The 20,020-nt window shown below is 41.4% G+C and overlaps 1 protein-coding gene across 1 annotated transcript; it reads right to left on the bottom strand.

The window, feature by feature from the left end:
• Nucleotides 1-118: 118 nt before the first annotated feature.
• Nucleotides 119-17,874, bottom strand: SMARCA5 (SNF2 related chromatin remodeling ATPase 5). Its single transcript, XM_088526478.1, has 25 exons — nucleotides 17,752-17,874; nucleotides 17,261-17,497; nucleotides 15,707-15,781; nucleotides 13,286-13,452; nucleotides 12,473-12,573; nucleotides 11,696-11,796; nucleotides 10,037-10,216; nucleotides 8,991-9,146; nucleotides 8,758-8,889; nucleotides 7,888-7,956; nucleotides 7,290-7,399; nucleotides 6,981-7,207; nucleotides 6,095-6,216; nucleotides 5,853-6,005; nucleotides 5,356-5,492; nucleotides 4,944-5,088; nucleotides 4,620-4,739; nucleotides 4,258-4,368; nucleotides 3,553-3,666; nucleotides 3,335-3,457; nucleotides 2,627-2,759; nucleotides 1,716-1,834; nucleotides 1,332-1,544; nucleotides 800-910; nucleotides 119-419 (listed from the first exon to the last, which is right to left on the bottom strand). Exons 1-25 carry the CDS (start codon nucleotides 17,872-17,874, stop codon nucleotides 354-356), a joined length of 3,345 nt encoding a protein of 1,114 aa, XP_088382604.1. The 3' UTR covers nucleotides 119-353.
• Nucleotides 17,875-20,020: the final 2,146 nt, after the last annotated feature.

Genomic DNA, 20,020 nt, shown 5'->3' with positions numbered 1-20,020 from the left:
CAAATTACTCTATTGATCATAATGGAAAAACAGTTTTCCCGTAGGTGAAAATGGTTTGGGCTGAGGAAATGAATGGGTATTCCAGTGGAAACATGTAGGAAAAAAGTCAAGTGAACCCTTATTAATAAATGAAGCCTATTTATTACTTCAAGTGTTAATGGTAAAAAAAATTCAGCACAGCTGTTGCATTTAAAAAAGTGAACCTACATTAAGTACTATGTTTCTAGTTCAGTAAACAGATGAACCCGATGTCCTTTAATGACATAATAGTTGAGCATTATACAGTACATCTTATGAAGACCCGTAAATTAAAGAACTACTTTTTAAATTTAGTGATTACAAAAACTCTCCATTCACAGCTTTAGCTTCTTTTTTCTTCCACGACCATCAGCAGTACCATCCATCTTGCGCTTCTGTGCCTGCAAGGGAAGGTGTTCAGTAAGTTACTGGGGCAGGAAGAAGGCTGCCAAGTAGCATGTTTGCAGTCACAGCACATGGTATGATGTACCCAGGCACTTATTAGCAGGTGATAAACTGCAACTAGGCAGCACGGTAAATATGCACATCCCCCTCAGTATCAGTACAGCACTGCTACTGTATTTTTCCAACTCTGGAAAAGTATCATGAAGAGAGAAAATGTACAGCATCAAGTCAGGCTGTAAAAAGGCTTAAGCTGCTTGTAACTCATGCCCTGTAAGTTTTTCCCAAATAATGTAATGCATTGCTTTTTCCAGACAGATTACTAAAAGTAGCTTGTCTTAAATGAGCTTTAGCACAGAAATGCCTTATCAAATCTTACCGATGAGGGTTTTGGTCCACGTTTCTTCTTTTCTGCTTTTTCCTTTTCTTCCAATTCCATGTTTTCTCTTTCAATCAGGGTAATTAAAGTATTGCATCTTCTCTGCAGCTCCTAAATTGCAGGACACATTCGATCAGTTAGGCAGCTGCTTAAAAAATCATATCGGAAGATTAGAAATCTCTATGATAAGTTACTGTATTTCACCATGCAAAAACTAGACAGTGAAATACCAGTGAAATCCAGAAATGTTCCGTGGTAGTTACTGGCTGGCCTAGCAGGATTGGATTTGATTGCAGATGTTTGCTTTATTAAAACAGCTGTTGGTTCTGAAAAACTACCTTGGAATTTAAAAATCTTCTCCTGAAAGACTTTGTAGTTTACTGTACTTGCAATTTGTTACATTTGTGGAAAAGGCTTTATAAAAATCAATGTATGTTACACATGTGCGTGCGTACATAGGCGAGAATGACCTGCTAAAGCTGCCTTGTCTTGGGGGAGCCTCGCGGAGCAGGGAGCGCGCGAGGCTACGTACCATGGCAGTTCTGGACTTGAGAAACCAGTCGAATCGGAACTGGGGCGAGTTCCGGATGCACTGTCTCAACTCATCATACACATTTTCTTTATCAAAGCCCAGCTTGTGGAGCATACAGATGAGAAAGCGATCCTCCTCCTCAGTGTAATTCTTCCCCTTATTGGTACCATATGAGATCCTTAACTGGTGGAAAGGGGCTTTGTATCTGCCAATCTGAACAAAGCGAAAAAAAAAGAGCGTAAAGAAGAGAAAATGCAGAATAGATGAATGAGATGATAGATAAAAATTAGATCATGATCTATAGTGCTAGGATGTGTCAGTATTTGAAAGATGTGATAAAGATACAGAAAAGGGAGCGGAAAGAAAATAGGGAGAAAGGACTACCTTTGTGTCAAGTGCTTTTTTAATGCTGATCCGCCTCTGAATTCTGGCCTCTCCTCTTTCTATCTGAGCCATGATCTTTTCTATATCCTGGAGTTCATTGCATCTTTCCCAGAACACAGCTAAAAAGAAGAGCCACTGGTTAAGTTTCTTAGTACTCAGCTTACAAACCCTTTGTCTATCCATTTCTCAAAGGCAAACCTACTTTTGAAGCACAACCTGCTGTAACAACAATTCTGTAACAATAGGCGGAAGAGGGAGGATCACTGCAAGCAACCAAAAAGCACCACAAGTGTCTGAAAGACTTGAAGGCTTTTCAGGACTCTGCCACATCGTAAGCAGCTCCTCCCCTTGCACATTTGGCACAGGGACCTTGCAGCTGCTGACCCGGCAGTGGAAGATCCCCCTCCAGGACATCGGAGGCAGGCAGCCACGGGCGCTTAGGCTGCCAGAGCCCAGGGTGACCACAGGCACTGACAAAGCACCTTCTCATCTCCACACCCTGTTCTTCCACAAAGGGATAGCAACAGCGTAAAGAGTTAAGGAAACTACTCTTTGGCTAATGTGAGATCTCCCTGCCTAGTAAGCACATTCTCTCAGCATCTTCTTTGCAAAAATTACGAAGATACAATTGGAGAGAGCGGCCTGTCCGAGTACTATGGATTTAGAATATTTAGAGGTGGACCCATACAGGCTTGTAGGTATGTTTCTGTGGAGCTATAATTACACAGCTGCTGAGTATGCTAAAACTTCAGACACCTCCCACATCCACCACTGAAATTCCACTATGAATGTCTCAAAGATCAATATAAGAAATACTAACAACACGTTTAGCATGCGCACAGGCATTTCAAACTAGAAAAGATGGCACTAAATACTGATTTGCAGTGTTAAGCACTTTCTTTTTAAGTTACCTGAGTATTCGATGACTTCCTCTGGGGTTTTTCCTTCTACTTCTCGTGCTATATTTTCAATGTCGTCACGGCCCCACTTCTCATTCGCTTTGATGAACTGGTTAAAGTCTCTCTTATTCCAGTTAGTGAATCCCTTTATAGCAATAAAAAGCAAACAAAGGCACTTCAAAGAAAGCTACTGAAACAAATTTGGAGGAAGACAAATGGTGACCTTCTGTGCAATAATATTTCTGTCATTCCAACAATATTAAAACTTTTTTTTTCTGTAGTTTAAAGTTAATAGAAAAAAGAAAAAAAAAAGAACCACATGCTTTTCTACTACGGTTTTTCTACTGGTGGCTCTCCCTCTACATACTGCAGCATGATTAGCACTGGGTCCCTGCTCAGAAAAGTGGTCAGTGCAAACTTGAGAAACCGGAGCCTAGAAGCTGGGACCATTCCCACTTACTCACTGGACTTAAAACTAGGTAGGCTGGCAGGCAGATGCAGCAGCAGCTCCATGCACTAGTTGGGTGGGCATCCTGCGAGGGCATCTAGGCCCATGACAAATATAATGCTAAATTTCTCTCAGTCACTTTTCACAATGAACCAAAACTTGCAACCACATTAAGTAGAGCATTTGTGACCCAGTAACAAAAGAATTTCCCTACCACAGTGTAAAAGAGAAAGCATGCTGATGATTTAGATTTCACTAAAGCCTCACCATACCTGGGTTAGAAGCTTCTCTTTTTCCTCTAATTCTTCATCATTAAGAGGCTCAGCCTCATCAATCTTAAGCTGCTCTTCCTTTTGTGTCTGGGCTGCATTTGGTAGGTCGGGATTACGAGGTACCTAAAAGGTTTTAGATTGTGTATAATTTGGCAAATAAAACAAATGCTAGTCATAGCCTCTCTATTGAGGTTTTTTTTTTTTTTTTTTCCTATTACCTTGTAACCTATTGTTTTCCTGTAGTAGAGGATCTCTTTTTCCAATAGTTCAAAGAGGCGTGGAGGAAAGAACTGGAAGTCCTGAACATTTGGCTGCTTCGGAGGTCGTGGTGCCTGAAATGTATAGAAAGTTTGCATTTGTCTCCCTTTCATGTATAGAAGTTGCTTGCTTGTAATAAATGAATGAGAGTTCAGTTTGTGAGAGACAAAAGCTTAAAATATGCAAAAACAGCACTATCCTTGATAAAAAGTCAACAGTCAACACCAGGCAAACTCAAGCATCAAGGCCAGCTTTAGAGGTCAAGGAGAGCGGGTCCTTCAGGGAGAGGGGGCTGGGGTGGGGAGAGCCACACAGGCACCCCTTAAACAAAGCTCAGGTGTCGGAGTAGCAATAAGGAAACCCTGCAGGTAAGGAAAATCCAGCACTACTTAGGCAAAAATAAACATTAAAAAATGTAAAACAAAATGAGAAACACCCTGGTTTTACCCTGCCTACGGTCTTCCTTTTCCTGGTAAAGGTTGAGTCCACTCTTAATTCTTCCTCACAAAAGTTCATGTTAAACCCTTTGGATCTTTCTGAATTTAAGTCCTTCAGGTATCTCCTGCCCTTATGAAAGTCATTCTGATTTAACATCAATCCCTTGCTTTCACAGCTGCCACCATTTCTCATGTTTGTTTGAAAGAGTCTTTAATGAGTCAACTCACCTTGGGAGCCTTTGGCTCGCTGACTCGCAGAGCCTCTCTGAAATAGGCATCCACAGCATAATTGGCTTTTCTTTCTCGTTTAGGTGGTTCAATCCACTCTGTAAATGCCATCTACAAAAACAAGGCACCCCCAAGTACCCCAGGAAATATTAACAGTAGATCTTACAAAACATTAATAATCAGTTGTGAGTTCCATTAAAAAAAAGGTCAATAACTGCTTTACATGTAAAAGCTGTAATTAATCTTATATACTTATATACTTATTTTTGTATGTTACATTTTTAACAAATCCACATTTTAAATAAAATGTGATTCAATCTTATAAAATCAGTGCTTTCCTCTAAAACAAATTTAATTGTTACCTTTTGTTTTTCTCTGTAGTCTTCTCCTTCAAAATTATATACACTGGACTCTGTATCCATTGTGAAATTCCTGAGTGAGCTCTCACCCATCTTGGAGAGCTTTTCATTCATTTCTGCAGTCTAGGAGGGAGGCAAGGGCACAGTAACAATTTTGGAAGAACAATAAATTACAAAATTTATAACAATAAAAAACAAAGCTGTTTGATGAATACAAAGTTTCGTAATAGCAAAACCCATAGTTGTCCAGCCTACACTGAAGTTATGGTCCAGGCAGATACTATATTACTGTTTGTTAGTCTTTTTGTTTTTAAAACTTGCTCTCACCTTCTTTGCACCTCTTTCCAAAATGTGATCAATGTCTTCATCTGTAATCTCACTCTCCTTTGATGCAAACACATGTGTTGCTCCATGTCTGATCATTTGCAGCATTTCATCCTTCCCAAGTTTATTCAAGTTTTGATCCACCAATCTTCCTGCAGATAAAAGCAACTTGCTAAAGAATTTACTGAACAAGTAACAAAGTAATTTTTTTGTCTTTCCAAGTCAACCCATCCTTATGGAAAAATAAATTTCCAAGGGGCTCAGGACTTTGCACTCTATTCAGAGAATCTCATGAGGGCAAAGGCAACATCCCCATTAGCTCTTAAGGGGATGAGTTCATTGTAGTTTGCAAGTTGTGAGAGAAAGAGGCACATGATCACTATAACACAGGAAGGGAGAAGCTGCACTCATGCACTTGCCTTGCTGAATGACTATGGAATCGAGCCGGAGCTTCATTTCTGCCCGCTCCACTATTCTTTCTTCCACTGTGTTGTCTGTGATAAACCTGAACACTCGAACAGTTTTGGTTTGGCCGATTCTGTGCGCGCGATCCTAGGCAAAGGGCACAAACACAACATCAGTGCTTGCTTTCAAGCGCATACACACCATCCCGCGTTAAGTTTTGCTCTGTGGATTTAGGCACTACTCAGTGCTATATACAGCGTAACCCATGGTATTTCTTCCAGTTGAAATAATTTTATAGCCCAAATGTGACTACGTGTTCCTCAAAGTGAAAGCTGCACTGGACCTAAAAATCAGTCTTAGGATTACTAAATAGCACAGAAATACTGTGCTAAAACAGGAAAAGTAGCAACTCAGTGTGGAAATACTACATTAGGTCACACATACATGTACAGGAAAGCTGTGTGAGACAGCAGAGACAAAAGGATAACATTTCCACCTCATACTTACCATAGCCTGAAGATCTACTTGGGGATTCCAGTCTGAATCATACAGAATTACAACATCAGCAGTAGCCAAATTGATTCCAAGACCTCCAGCCCGTGTACTCAACATGAACACAAACTTTGAGCTACCAGGTTCATTATATGCATTAATAGAAGCCTATATAAATAAAAAGAACATGTCAATTGAACCAAACATTTTAGGAATACTAGTTTTTACCTAAGTAAAATACTTCAAAATTTAGATACCTGTCTCTCATCATGAGGTGTTTGACCATCCAGTCTACAATATTCATAATTTCGCCACATACAATAATCTTCCAAGATGTCTAAGACTCTGGTCATCTGACTGAAGATTAAGACTCTTGAACCTTTTGGGGGCAAAAAGCTTTTATGATTTCACCAAAACTTAACACTTACTGAACTCTATGAATTTGCCTAATAAAAAGGGGAAGGAGGGCAGTTGCATGTTACTATCAACAAGAGAAGTTATAAATAAAAGGACTCATGTAAATAAAATAATGCTGGTAACTTTCAGGAATATATCCAGGGATATATTCAGGAATATATGCATAGAACAACAAATTTAGACAAACTCTGCTATTTTTATTGACCAAGAATCAGAATGTGAAAGACCTGGTAACATCAAATCTTTCTGTGAATCTATAATGCAGGGCTGCAGATGCTGCTACCAAGTACTGCAATGAACACCCAATATTTTAAATATCATAAAGACAATTGTTTTTATATTCTTTAAATATAATTTATACTTATTCTGCAAAGGAAATTTTCTTGGGAAAACTGTGGAGATTTATTGAGGAAAAAAAATGTAGCATAGATAAAGAAATCTCTCTACCAAATATATATAAAAACATATGAAGAACAAAATTTTTAAGCATTTGTGATGGAATCAGTCTATCCAGAAATAAATTTGTTCTTAAAGTCAATTTACTTATCTGCCAAGAACATTAAAAATGTGAAGTAATTTATGCAAACACACAACTACTTCCAGCCTACACTAGGGCTTTAACTACAAGCCAGAGTATTACAGAGCTTCTGTTTCCTTTCACATCCTCCCAGTCTTGACATTTAATCATTAAAATAAACAAGCCGCAAGACACAGAGTGTAGTATACCTTGTTCTTTCAACTTGGGTAGTAATTTGTCCAGTACTACCATTTTGCCACTGTTGGTGACCAAATGCATGTCTGTTGTGTAGGGTGGGCCGGGTTCTGCTCCGTCGAAGAGGTACGGGTGATTGCAGCACTTCCGCAGCTGCATCAGGATATTCAGGAGCCGCATTTTGTCCAGCTTCCCGGCAGAATTGAGAATGTCGATATCCTTCATTAGGATCCGTGTATACCTGTACCAAGGAAAACAACCAAGGCTCAAGCAGCTCAGACCTTCTGAGCGTCAACCACAGCACAGCCAAGCACATGAATTACCATTCTCGCTGCATTTTGCTGAGACCCACATAAATTTTAACTTCCTTCTTCGGAGGCAAGCTTTTCTCTACATCAGCTTTAATGCGACGTAAAAGGAACGGCCGCAGCACCTGAGGGAAATTGTGTCATGAAATATATTTTGGAAGCCGAAATACAGAACATGTCTATGACAGAAGCAGACAGATACTCTCTGTTCTAGATGCTCAAACTGCAGAGCTATTACCTGATGCCCCCCACATGGAAAAGCCTCAGACACACAGATGATTACACAAGGGAATAAATATTGTGCCAAGACCCAAAGATTAAGCCTTTTTTTTCCTGCTTGACTGAAATCTCCAATGCTACATTCATAGCATTAAATATAATGTTTACATTAAAAGTAATGTAAACATTAAAAAACCCAAACTATCAACCTTCTCCTTCAATGTTCTCCTGCCTCCCCGAAGCCATTTCCCGTTCACCTAGGCAGTGAATCTTCTTATGAGTGTCTCCAACCTGTTCTGAAAAGCTACCATTGTTTTTGAAATGACATCAGACAAATTACTTTGAACCTAACTTAAATAAATGTAACATTTACACACAAAGCAGAAACACCTACCATATGGAGACGCTCCACCAACTTTTGATCCCCTAGACAGTTGTTTGTATCAAACCACGAATCAAAGTCCTGTGCCAAGAAAATAATTAATATGTATGAAGTTCCCTTTCAAGGTACATTGCAATGTCACTGCAATGATGAGTAAGAACCACTTAGTGATTCTGTCACACACTCAGTAAAGGAACAGGGCACCCATTCTGGTCTATCTCGCTTTGCTTTCATCGTGCAGTTCAGCAGTACCTCTTCATCTACCTCAGCTCACCATGAACCTTCCCAAAGCCAAAACCGATTTACCATTATGTTTGTGTTTGGTTTTTGTTTTTTGAATCTAAGCTGCTTTTGTTATAGAGCAGCTTGAACACAGGCACAGCAATAACTATCCTCCCAAGTCGTTACTGTGATAAACTTCTCAGCAGACACACGGTTCTGCCGCTTAGGGGAGTCTACTGCTGTTTAAATACTGTCTCCCCACTCACAGGAAAGCACGCAAAAAAGTACTTAATGGAAAAAGACCAAGTTAGTTGTTTTAGCTATCCATATGCTTAGTCCTATTTTGAAATGCAGCTGAGATCACCTTCCCATTGTGATTGCTAATACCTCTCACATCTGCTAATATTACAATTCAAAAACAGCCACGTCGACAGAAGTAGCATTAACTACTACGCTTTACAACTTTACAAACATTTACCAGCCATCAATCTCTCGTTATCAGATCTGATAAGAGATCTGATTAATTATAATAACACGGTGACTGCAACCTGAAATACACAGCATAATTCTCAGACCTATATATATATATTCAGGTCTATTTTCAAAATCTGGAAAAACACCAACATTCATATGCTTTGACTAGCAAAAATTATGACTTACTTCAGACGAATTAAACACATCTGGCAAAAGGAAGTTAAGAAGTGCCCAGAGTTCATGTAAGTTGTTCTGAAGTGGAGTTCCAGTCAACAGCAACCGATTTGTAGTCTTGAATTCCCGCACAATTTCTGATAACTGAAGGAGACAGACACACAAACAGATATAACAATGTTACCAGCCTTCCCTACACACCTACCTAACCCACGCAAATATCTGTCAATGAAAGCATAAATTACCTTAGATTTTTCATTTTTAATCCTGTGGGCTTCATCTATGACTAGGTACCTCCAGTTAAACTTTTTGAATACTGATTTCTCCTTGATGAGCATTTCATACGACGTTACGCAGACATCCCATTCTCCTGGCAGCAGCACATCTCGGACAAAGGCGGCCTAGATGGCAAAGCAACAGTAGTTCATTACTGAGGATTTCTCAAAAATAAGACAAAGAGAACACATTAGTGATGACAATATTTTAGAGCAACATTGCTGCTAAATTTGAAATTAAGATTAATTATAGATTTAATATATGACTGTTCTAAGACTTCAGAATTTTGTCAGTGCCAAAGCTGCTAAGACTCCTGTGGCAGAGCAGGGAAGAGATTTCGGCTCTGAATTCTGGTTTGGGAAACTGCTCATGACTGTACACAGGAGTTTCTCAACAGCTGAACTCTAACAATATTGAGGAAACTTGAGGAAAGCCCTCAAAAAAATCAAGTTGAGTTCCACTTTAAAACACTGGAGTTCCTGTGCATCAAAAATAATCCCAAACACAGCTGCAGTAGCTGCCTTTAGAATAATAATTTAAAAACACTGCCGATGAGCAGATTTAATGACTTCAGTAATAATTACTCCTTCCATAAATAAATGAACTCCAGCTGACAATTCTATAGATGCACCACCCTAATTCAACTAAAACAAAACTTTCATTTGACATGCTAGAAAAACAAGAGAGAATGATTCAAACAAAAGTTTGTATGTGGTTGAAAATATTTTCTTGTAATTGATAAAAATCAACCAGAATAAGATTCATCTGAGCACTACTTTTTCCAACCAATCCCTTTAGACACTAAGCTCACAGATTGTTTTCAAAGAACAGTTACTTGGTGAGAGACCCACAATCCTCTTAAGAACCACTATCACAGCTGTACTATAATGAAGCAGTTAGAAACAAAATTACTCATTTCCAGGTTCATATACCTCACACGATTGACAGCACTTTATATCAACCCTATATAAATAGAAGGTAGGAACACAGGAAAAATAACCATGCCAAAACTTACTCGCTGATCTTTGTCACCGATCAAACAAACTGCTCGAAGGGTAGGTACCCATCTCTTAAATTCATTCATCCAGTTATGGAGAGTGGATTTCGGAACTAACACCATGTGGGGACCAGGAATATTTCTGTAGTGTTTCATATACCCAAGAAGCGAAATTGTTTGCAGTGTCTTCCCAAGACCCTGCGAGAGAAATTAACACATCAGAAGAAATTTCTGAGGAAACACCTTTAAAAAACCTCCAATGTGATTTCAGAGAATGTGGCAGAAGACACAGCAGCCTGAGTTAATGAAACTCATGCTGCTTCTCTCATGTTAAAAAGAAAAAACATTTTTTCAAACCGATGTTCATGTTCATAAAAGTTAGACCCTTGTATTACGTGAGGCATATTTTCAGAAGGCAAAGAAAGCTTTACTTTGTTTTTTTTGTTGTTGTTTGTTTTTGGTTTTTTTTTTTTTTGTCAAATAGGTGCACTCTGTTTATTTGGAGACCAATGAAACATTACAAACTTAAATTTGAAGTAACGAATCCTCTAGGACAACTCTGATAAGCCACCACATCATTTCAGTTCTTCTGAGAAGAAATGCAAACTTAAGCTAATGTAAAAAGCTGCATACATGAAAAAAACACAGTCAGCTTCCTTAGAGCACTTTTTAAAAGTGCCCTGTTCATTATTCGGCAGAAATATTAAAGATTTTCAGTATATAATGTTATCGCAAGAAAACTGAGGAAGACATGCATAAACTGGATCATTCATATCATTTCAAAAATTCAGAAAGATCATGACTTGGGATTAAAAAAACCCCATACTGCACGTTATTTTTGGTTTGAGAATTAAATTCTGTTTTCAAAATGAGCACATTTCACTTAGTGAAGAAGAGAAAAAATTTTTACAGGCTATGTAAAAAGCATTAAGCAAGACAATGAACATTTAAAAATAAATCCACAAATATTTAATAGTAAATATTTAAATTCCTCAACACAGGATGTATTTTGGAGTACAACAGATCCATTCATTTATAAAATGTCCTAAACTACTTTGTTAAAATAAGCCTGCTCCATTTACAGCTGTACTCAGCAAAGAAAATCCTGTATTCCACGGTCATGGTAGGAAAGACCTTTTAACAAGCCTCTCTTGCTACATCTACTTTAACATTGTTTTTCCCAGCAAATTTGCCACTGTTGCACTCCTTGCTGCTGGGGATATCAATCCATACAGGACACCCCTAGGCTGCCATCTTCATTTCAGTCTAAACACGACAGGGAGTGTTCCCACATCTGTTGCTCTTTTCATACATGATACCCTTTCACATAGGGGAGTTTCAAAATATCGTAACAAAATAACTGCAATTTAAAGAAACACAGAAAGGATGTGCTATTCTGTAGAATATCTTTATCCCAGAACTGTATTCTCCTAATAGGATAGAGAATCCATTTTCATATGCCTACTTCATAAGCTGCCTACATGGCTTATTTAAGCTAACAGATAAATGTGGTGTACAGTGTTTTAACATTACTGATTTAAAACATGCTAAAAAAAAACACGGCAAATTATACACTGCATGTTATATTATTTAAAAGAATACTCAGCTGAAGTAATTTTTTTTCCTGCATGAGTTGTGCTCCCACCCCCAGGACAGAAATGCAGGCTACCGACGTACCATTTCATCCGCCAGGATGCCATTGATGCCATTTTCATACAAAGAGATGAGCCAGTTCAGTCCTCGGACCTGATAATCGCGCAGCTTTCCCCATTTGACATCTAAAAGGCATGGAAGAACAGACTAAAAGATTTGTAACAACTTACCAAAGAACCTTCCCATTCCTCTTGACTGCTAATTGAGACCGATTATCTACGCTACAGAACAGCATCAAGCAATAAACTTCAGGTAGTAAATTCCAAAGGATCTTCGAGAGATCAAAGACACTAACATGCACATTTTGTTTCTATATGCATGAGAAGCAAGACCCCAAGATATGTGAAAACTCTTAATTTATAAACCCTCCCAAATCAGAACATACTAGAGCATTAAAACAATAGCATACTAAACTCCCTATTAAACAAATCTAAAGCTGCTGTGTACTTTTAATTGTGCCAGAAGGCATATTACATGTGGAAAAATTGTAAGATGGTCAACTCAAAAGCAGAACTTTGAGTGCAGATACAGCTGGCCTGGGAAAGAGCTGCAGCTAGCCGTTCCCAACCACTGAGATGTGTCAGCTGGGCAAGACTCACTGCACTCCCTTTCTAGCCTGAAAACAAACAGCTCCTTGCTAATGTATTTTGTTCAGTTAGGTTGCTGCTGGTTAATTTTCTTCCCCCCACTCCACCAAATCAACTCATTTCCCATGGAAGGGTGCAAATAAACTTCATTTTAAAATACACAGGTTTAAAGGAAAGGAACTTTCAGGGGAAAAGGAGAAAAGAGGAAACATACATGATGGAGATTCTTCAAACCGAGTGCACACATTGGTTGCCTTGGAGCTTTCTGTTAAAAGCTCCTCATCTTCTTCCTGTTCTGTTCTACGATGCCGGTAGCTTTTTAAAAAAAAAAAAAAAAAAAAAAAAGTTTTTGAAAAAAGTTTCTGACTAACCCAAAAGACACTAAACTATTTCAAAGTCAAATCTGAGATCAGTGTGGTACAGACATAAACACCTAAAGGAGCTTCTTGAAGGTTTCTTTAAATGAACTGATCCACTTATATGCCACTTCTTTAATTTTAAGAGCCACTTCCTAATGATAAACTGTTACATTCCAGCTGAGATTAGCAGTAGCCTCAAATATTAGTGTGCTTAGCTGCAAGAGAGACTTAAGACAGTGCACTTCAGGAGCTCTAGAGCACCTGCCAAGAGCTAGAGATACTGCAATCAGACAAGCAGCAATGAGGACAATCCAAATTTCTCGATTCCTGATTTTCAAGCTGTCAGTAAGACACAGAACACTGATGCTCTCCACACAGCCTTGCAACTTATAGCCATGGAGGCTCTACTCTTTTGCCCGTTTCTCTTCATGCTGGAATACTTTTAACCATGACAGTACCTCACCACAGCACTAAATTTCTACAAGTCCTAGAATTCTTAAACAACTCTACTCAGCTTGTAGGTGGGAACTTTCAAAAAAAAAAAAAGGCACACACGCTGTAATACACACAGCCAAACAGAACAAAAGGCTAGCCAACTTCACTTACATTCCTGAAGCAAAATAAAACCCGTAATTACAGTACAAACTGGCCTACATGTCATCACTTACTCGCCAACTGACAGTAAATTCTGCTTCTCATCCTTCTTTATTCGTGGACGTCCTGGTTTCATTTTCAAAGGTGAAGTAGGAGTTTTCTGAGCAGCAGGCTGAATGAAGTGAGCAAACAGCTCAGTCTGCTTCAGCAGATACTCAAATCTGTTTGCTCTATCTGTTTGCTGTTGACAAAGAAAATGGAATGGAACAAGTGTAAGACACTGCAATATGCATTCGATTTTTTAGAAAATAGAAAATGCTTTCAAACCATTTCGATTTGCACACCTACAACAAACACACCAACAATGCAACCACCACGGACACACTCAACACTCTTCCACTGGCTGAAGGCTAACCTCGAGCACACAATAAAATCTAAGAGGCAAGCCAGGCCTGCCTAAGACTGAGATCTGGCTTTAGCGCAAAGATTGTGAGGGTGTCACTGGACAAGGCAGCATGGCTCATAAAAAAAGAGTCCCCCTCCCAGAAATTTTCTCCTCACTAAGATTCATGTGATTCTTTGGTGAACTCGTTCACCTCATCAGCCTAGCAACAGCCACTTTCTCTTTTACTGCCTTAGTTTCCTGTGTGCTCACACTCCCTGCTTGCTCAGCGGGATAAACCACCTCACCTACCTTTGATGGATAAGCTAAAGAGGCAGCACGAAGGGCAGGCAGAAGGGGAGCAGAAGAGCCCCGAGCTAGAAGGCAGAGCACCCATTTCAGCAGCAGAACTGCCAGATATGCTCGGCCTAATTTGTCACACTGCACCCTTTGATATGAGACCCTGTTTCTGCTGCGCAATATAGATTACAGGAGACAACGTTAATATCTAAAAGGGTCAACTGACCCTTTATGATGGGTTCCACTTGGAATCAACTCACATTCCCACGGCCACTTCGACTACTCTTCTAAAGTCTCTGTAAGTTCAGAGACAAGTGAGAGAGAAAACAGCAACCACCTGATGCTGCCAGGTGCCAAACACAACCTGGTGTTCAGCAGCCTGTGCAGTTAACAGGCAGCCGACCTCCTTAGTAGAAAGGAACAACACTAGCTACAGCATTTACAAGTTCACTTCCTTCACCATTTGCCAGGAAAGAAATTAGGAAGAGAAGACTAAGTAATTTTCTTGTGGTGACAAGAAGAAATGTAGGCAGCAACAAACTGAGAACAATCAGTTTCACATTCCTCTGAAGAAATTCTGTGTGCAGTCACAGACACTGAAATTACAAACTGGAAGGAAAGAAAGTAGGAAGAACAGAAAAAGGAAATGTGATGAGATGGTAAGAAATGGATGGCTCCATCCCTAAATTCAGGATATCCTAACAACTACAAAAAAAAAGGAAAACAGCAATTTTCCTCCTGCCCAATCAGCACAAAATTACCCATCTTCAAGTTTGAGGAATCTAACCAGAGCTTTGCAAAGAATGAATTAAATTGAAAAAAAAAATAAAAATAAAAAAAGGCTATCAAGATCCCTTTCTCTTTAAATTAATGATAAAGTGTAGGAAAAAAAAAAACAGCAGCTTAGCAGCAAAACTCTATCAGCTTCCTGTGAATTTTGAAAGCACTGATTTTAGGAAGTTCCTCTTTTATTTACTTAGACCTGTAAATGATACTGTTTATGAGAACCTGTCCATTTTGAAGTCTTCCTACTAAAGTATATTTCACTCGAAAATTTATGTAAGAATTTACAGTATCTACTTAAAGTCTTAGGATAAACTTTTTATTTTTCTCTGCCCTACCTGTTAATAAATAAATACATATATATACACACACACACTTTCGTGTATATATATATATATATACACACACACACACACACACACACTCATACACACTTGTATAAAGGACTGCTATTCCTGAAGTTCAAGATTTTTCTGTATTTGTCAATAATATAAAACGTCAGAGACTTCAACAGATTCCATACGTAAAGGAAGAAAGGTAGTAGCCGGTCAGGATGGACCCTCTCCTAGGGGGGAGATTCTGTTCCAGAATCTTCCAGTTTCTGACTAAGAAAGTGACCTCTTTATGATCCTCCTTATCTGCAGGAAGGACTATTTCACAGACAACTGCAAAAGCAACGCACAATTCTTATTATGCCTTTTTCCCTGAAGATGCCTGAATACTTCTCATTCTCCCATCTGTCCTAAATCTAGACTGGTACAAGACTGCTAGGACTATATCTTGAAACAGCAAAACACATTCACAGCTGCACCAACACATTACTGCAATGGCAATAAAGAAACAACAGAAAACAAAACGCTAATAAGGGAAAAGAGATTTTCTTAGACTTTTTTGGTTTCAAATTACTTAAATGTTTCTGAAGGACTAGACAAAAGCCTATACATGCCGTTAACAGATTTCAAAAGAGCCAAACACAAAATATTAACCGTTTAATACCAGATAGCTGTATGCATTCCCAAACGCTACATACCATTTTCTCTTCATACGTAGGATCTGCTTCCTGGATTTCTTTTTGTTTTCCTGGTGATGCATCATCGAACGATTCCTGAGGGGAAAAACATTAGAAGTAACTTCTTTTCTGAACAACAGACTTTGCCCGTGTAAAGGTAAATAAGCTGGATACAAATTACTATCTACCCACGCCGGGTAGCGCCTCCTTCTTGTGTTGCTGCGGTATAGCCACGTTTCCATTAATTACTGTGAAATTAACTAGGTCACAGATCCGTGATCCCTCCCACAAGAGGAGGCCCAGAGCTAGCTCTCCATAATCCAATCTAGCTCCATCCCTGTAGCATCATGCGGGTGCAAACAGGAGAGCCAGCCGTGGTCCAGGAGCCCAGCCGGCCACCTCTAGGACGCGGAACTAGAGCCTTCCCAAAGCTGCCCCTGGAAAAGGAACTGCCAGAGAACCGGCTCTGCGCTGGAGGCAACAGCAACTTCACGTTCTGCCCTTGTTGCGTGTGACCCCAATCCCTCCACGCTCTGCTCCAAGCGAACAACTCCACGTAAAGAGCTTGCCCTGGAAGCAGGGCGGCATGTTGGAGATGCCACATTCTTCCCTCCTTTGTTTACTAAATCAGCAACTGTTGTGGCCAGGAGAGGACAACGGCGTTTGTTTTGACAGCCCCTCCTCATCCTCCTTCCTGTCCACTCCTTGGCACACTGCCTTCAACTTGCCTTTCAGGACAGGGTTTTTTTTGTCCTTCTCTCTTCCAGTTAACTCTTTCCCCCATCATCTCCCACATTTAATTTCCTCTTCTCCCGTCACTAGCACCAAAAACATGACAGGATGTCCATGACAGGATAGTACTTTACAAAATACTTCTTGAAAGGGTAAAAAAATGAAACGAGATGTCGAGTAGTCTTTACTCCAAAATCATGATTCCAATGGGGAATTCAATGAATTCAATCCAGAACAAAGAAGCAGTGTGAAACAAAGGGAAACAAAACAGGGGTTGCGCGTGGGGGAGTGTCACCTTGCCAAGCTCCTGCAGGTACGTACATGTGAAAACACCGACACAAACGCCTCATTTGCCAGTCAAGAGACTCAGCACAGGAAGTTACAGCTAAGGATCTTTCAGAATTTTGTTTTCTCATCTCCCAGTGTATATTTCACAACCATCTTTCACTGGGCACAAGGAGGACGGAACTGTCTGAACCCCTCGACAAAATTCATGTCTCTCCAGCGATGCTGGAAACTTCAAACAGAAAGAAAACACCCACAAAAAAAAGCAGCAACCTGCTCTGACCTCTTCAGATGTGACAAAGACAGCAAAAACTTCCAATTTACATAGACAGCAAGAAAAACAACCTCAATCTTTTAGCTGACTAGAGCCATGAGGAAACCATTTAAAAGGAAAGCTGCATTTATGCGAGGCTGAGGCTAACCCCTTCCTCAAATAAAGAGCAATTAACTTTGGATATACACGAAAGAAGAAACCATCAGAAGCAGGCGCTTCCCAGCATCCGTGCACTCTCTGCCCGGCCTGGAACGGCCGTGTTTCGTGCAGGCCCAGGCCCTTGCCGTGCATCTGCTGCCACTTGCCAGCGCGCGCAAGGGAGGCCGTCGCACCGCACGGCGCGACGCCGAGGGCAGAAAACGCCATGCAGCTCCGCATGGGGAAAAGCAGGAGCAGCCCGGGGATCCACGGAGCAGGCTGATCCCTCGGGCCTGGCGCGGGGAGGAGGCAACGCTGCCATAAGGCGCGCTGGCCTCTCCCGGCGGGCACTCGGAGCCCCTGGGAACTTCAGGAATAAGCACCTGTTGCCGAGAGTCAAGCAAAACAAAGTAAAATAAAGAAATAAAAACTAGAATAAAGTTTAGAAAATAGAGCGAATAAAAAATAGAACGGCACAAACGGCAGTGACCCCGGCCGGCCCCCAAGCAGCCCCCGCGGCGCAGGCCGCGCGCGCTCCCGCCGCCCCTAACGGCCGCTCCGCCGCCGCCGCTCCTTTGTCCGCGCCGCACGCGGCCGCCTGCGCCTCATGGCGGCACCTGCCGCGCCGCTCGCTCACCTCCATGGCGGGCCCGACCGCCGCAGCGCCCGCCGCGGCCTCGCCGGTGTGGGCCCCCGGGGGCGGCGGCGCGTGAGGCTCGTCCGGCGGCGGCGGCCCCGGCGGCGGCGGCCCGGCGGACATGATCCCGCGCGCACAAAGCTCCGCCGGGCGCCGCGCGGGCCCGGCGCGGGGCTGCGGGAGGGGAGAGGGAAGGCGGAGAGAGGAACGAGGGCGGGGGCGCGCGCGGGCCGGGGGCGGCGGGGGCGCGCGCGGGGCCCGTTCAGCGCTGGCGCCGGCTGCCTGGGCGGGCGCGCGCCAACCAGGAAGCGAGTCGGCCGCCGCTCTCGCGAGAGCCGCGCCGCGAGCGGGAGGCACCAGCGCGCGTGCGCCAGGCTGTGCTCGCGCCGCGGATTGGAGGCGCCGCCGCACGGGTCCGAGGGCTGCGGAAGGGGGCGCTCTGTGACGTCACCGCATTCGCCGCCGGGGCCGAGCGGGCGGGGTGGGAGGAGGCGAGCGCGCGCGCGCGGCGTGACGTCACGAGGCCGTAACGGCCGGCGGGCTCCGTAACGGCTCCCAGCGCGGGGGCCTGAGGAGAAGGCGGGAGGAGCAGCGGTATCCGAGGCCGACCTTGGTCATTAGGGGAAACGAAAACGGAGCCGGTAGAAACCCCTCTCTTCCTACACCAGGCTCGTAGAACCAGACTAGTGCATGCATGAGGAGGGGTCTAAGGTCCAAATAAATATATCGATAAATAAAATTTAAAAAAAGAAAGCTGAAAGAATAGAGGAGGAGAAGAAAGAGATACGTGTCCTGCCACCCTCTGCCAGGGAAGGGTAACTCAGTCCTGCTGCTGCTTTTATGTGTGGCTGTGGGGAACTCCAACTGCCTTTTTTTTAATGAAAAAGAAATGGTTAAGGTAATTCCAAGGAGTGTGCAGTGTGCATGCCCTATTAGAGATAATACTTGCTCCTGCTACCCTGCAGGAGTTGCAGCCCAGCTTCCTCTTGGCCCTGCCTTAAAGCCACTACATGGAGCCCCTGTCTGGTGCATGAGGTCAGCTCACAGCACATCCCAACTTCCCCCAGGCTGGTGAAGGCTTATAACTAAAATACAATTGGTAGCACCAGGACCTGTTCCAAAAGAAAATACCAGGAAGATGCCAACACTATGAAAATACAACTCACAGTTCAAATTGCTCTTTTCTCTCCAGTCAGTCACACTCTCGTGAATGCACAAAATCCAAAGACCCTGAACAGGCAGCCTGAACATGGAGACCTTAAATTAAAAGCAATCCATAGCAAAAAGAAACTCCTGACAGAGATTACTAAAATGCTAAACCCCAACTAATGACAAATACACATCAAGGCATTATAAGCCTCCCCTAGTCATCAAGTTTTAAAGTATAGAGACAATTACTTGTTATTAACATGCTTATGAAGTTAGTAAAGAACAGTTTAATTACAGATTTTTGTCAAATTTCTTTGTCATGTCTTTTGTTGCTTGGTGTGTAATAATAACTTTTTAAATTAATATTCTTTAGATGACTTTTGTTTAATAAATAAACACTAAAATACCACAAATAAGAGCTACTCTAGAATATACTGTTAGCTGCATAGCAACTACATTAGTAGGCACTGCTACACATATCAACACTATAAATTTGATAGAAAAAAATACTATATATTTATTTCAATAATTTCTTAGTGCAATGGTGACAATATTCAAGATAGTTTACCACATAAACCTACAAGAAGGTATTCATGTGCTCTTTAGATTTGAGTACTCTCAAGATAATATTGAATTTAAAATTACAGTGCATGTTAGCAAAATTAGTATTCTATGCAAAGTAAACAATACTGAGTTAATTTGCAGTGCTGTCTCATAAACATTCACAAGCCTGTGTTTTAGCTCTGTCTTCAAAAAAATTCTAAAAATAATGCCATAAGAAGACCAAAAAGTTTTTCAAATTTAATACTTATAACCACAAACCAAGAACAATTTGGCAACAGAAACAGTCTGTAGCTTGTCAGACTTTGCTTGTCTCTAATTTAAAGCAAGGCACCAGATGTGTATCTAGCAATAACATTTATCCATGGGAAAAAAAAGCTTTATGTCTCTGATAGAAATCCTTGAAGAAGGGAGATTCTGTAATAAGTAGCTCTCCCACGGAAGAAAGTCAGACTACAGAAAATGCTTTTAGGTTTTATTTGCACAGTGTTGTGACTGAAAAGGCTCAACCACAACCCAGATTTATGTTACTTCATTATGGATGCTTCTTTCATTACAC

The sequence above is a fragment of the Tinamus guttatus genome, unplaced genomic scaffold (assembly GCF_059628265.1).
Source record: "Tinamus guttatus ecotype Peru unplaced genomic scaffold, ASM5962826v1 Tinamus_guttatus_pri_ptg000247l, whole genome shotgun sequence".
NCBI classification, from domain to species: domain Eukaryota; kingdom Metazoa; phylum Chordata; class Aves; order Tinamiformes; family Tinamidae; genus Tinamus; species Tinamus guttatus.
Note: the sequence above shows the minus strand (reverse complement) of the source record. Positions and strands in the feature narration are given on the sequence as shown.

Coding starts and splice junctions, on each gene's coding strand:
- SMARCA5 (XM_088526478.1), bottom strand. CDS start 17,874: ATGTCCGCCGGGCCGCCGCCGCCGGGGCCGCCGCCGCCGGACGAGCCT. Junction 2,760..3,334: donor AAGAGAAGCTTCTAACCCAG/GTATGGTGAGGC, acceptor ATTGCTATAAAG/GGATTCACTAACTGGAATAA. Junction 1,835..2,626: donor GGAAGTCATCGAATACTCAG/GTAACTTAAAAA, acceptor TCTTCTTTTTAG/CTGTGTTCTGGGAAAGATGC.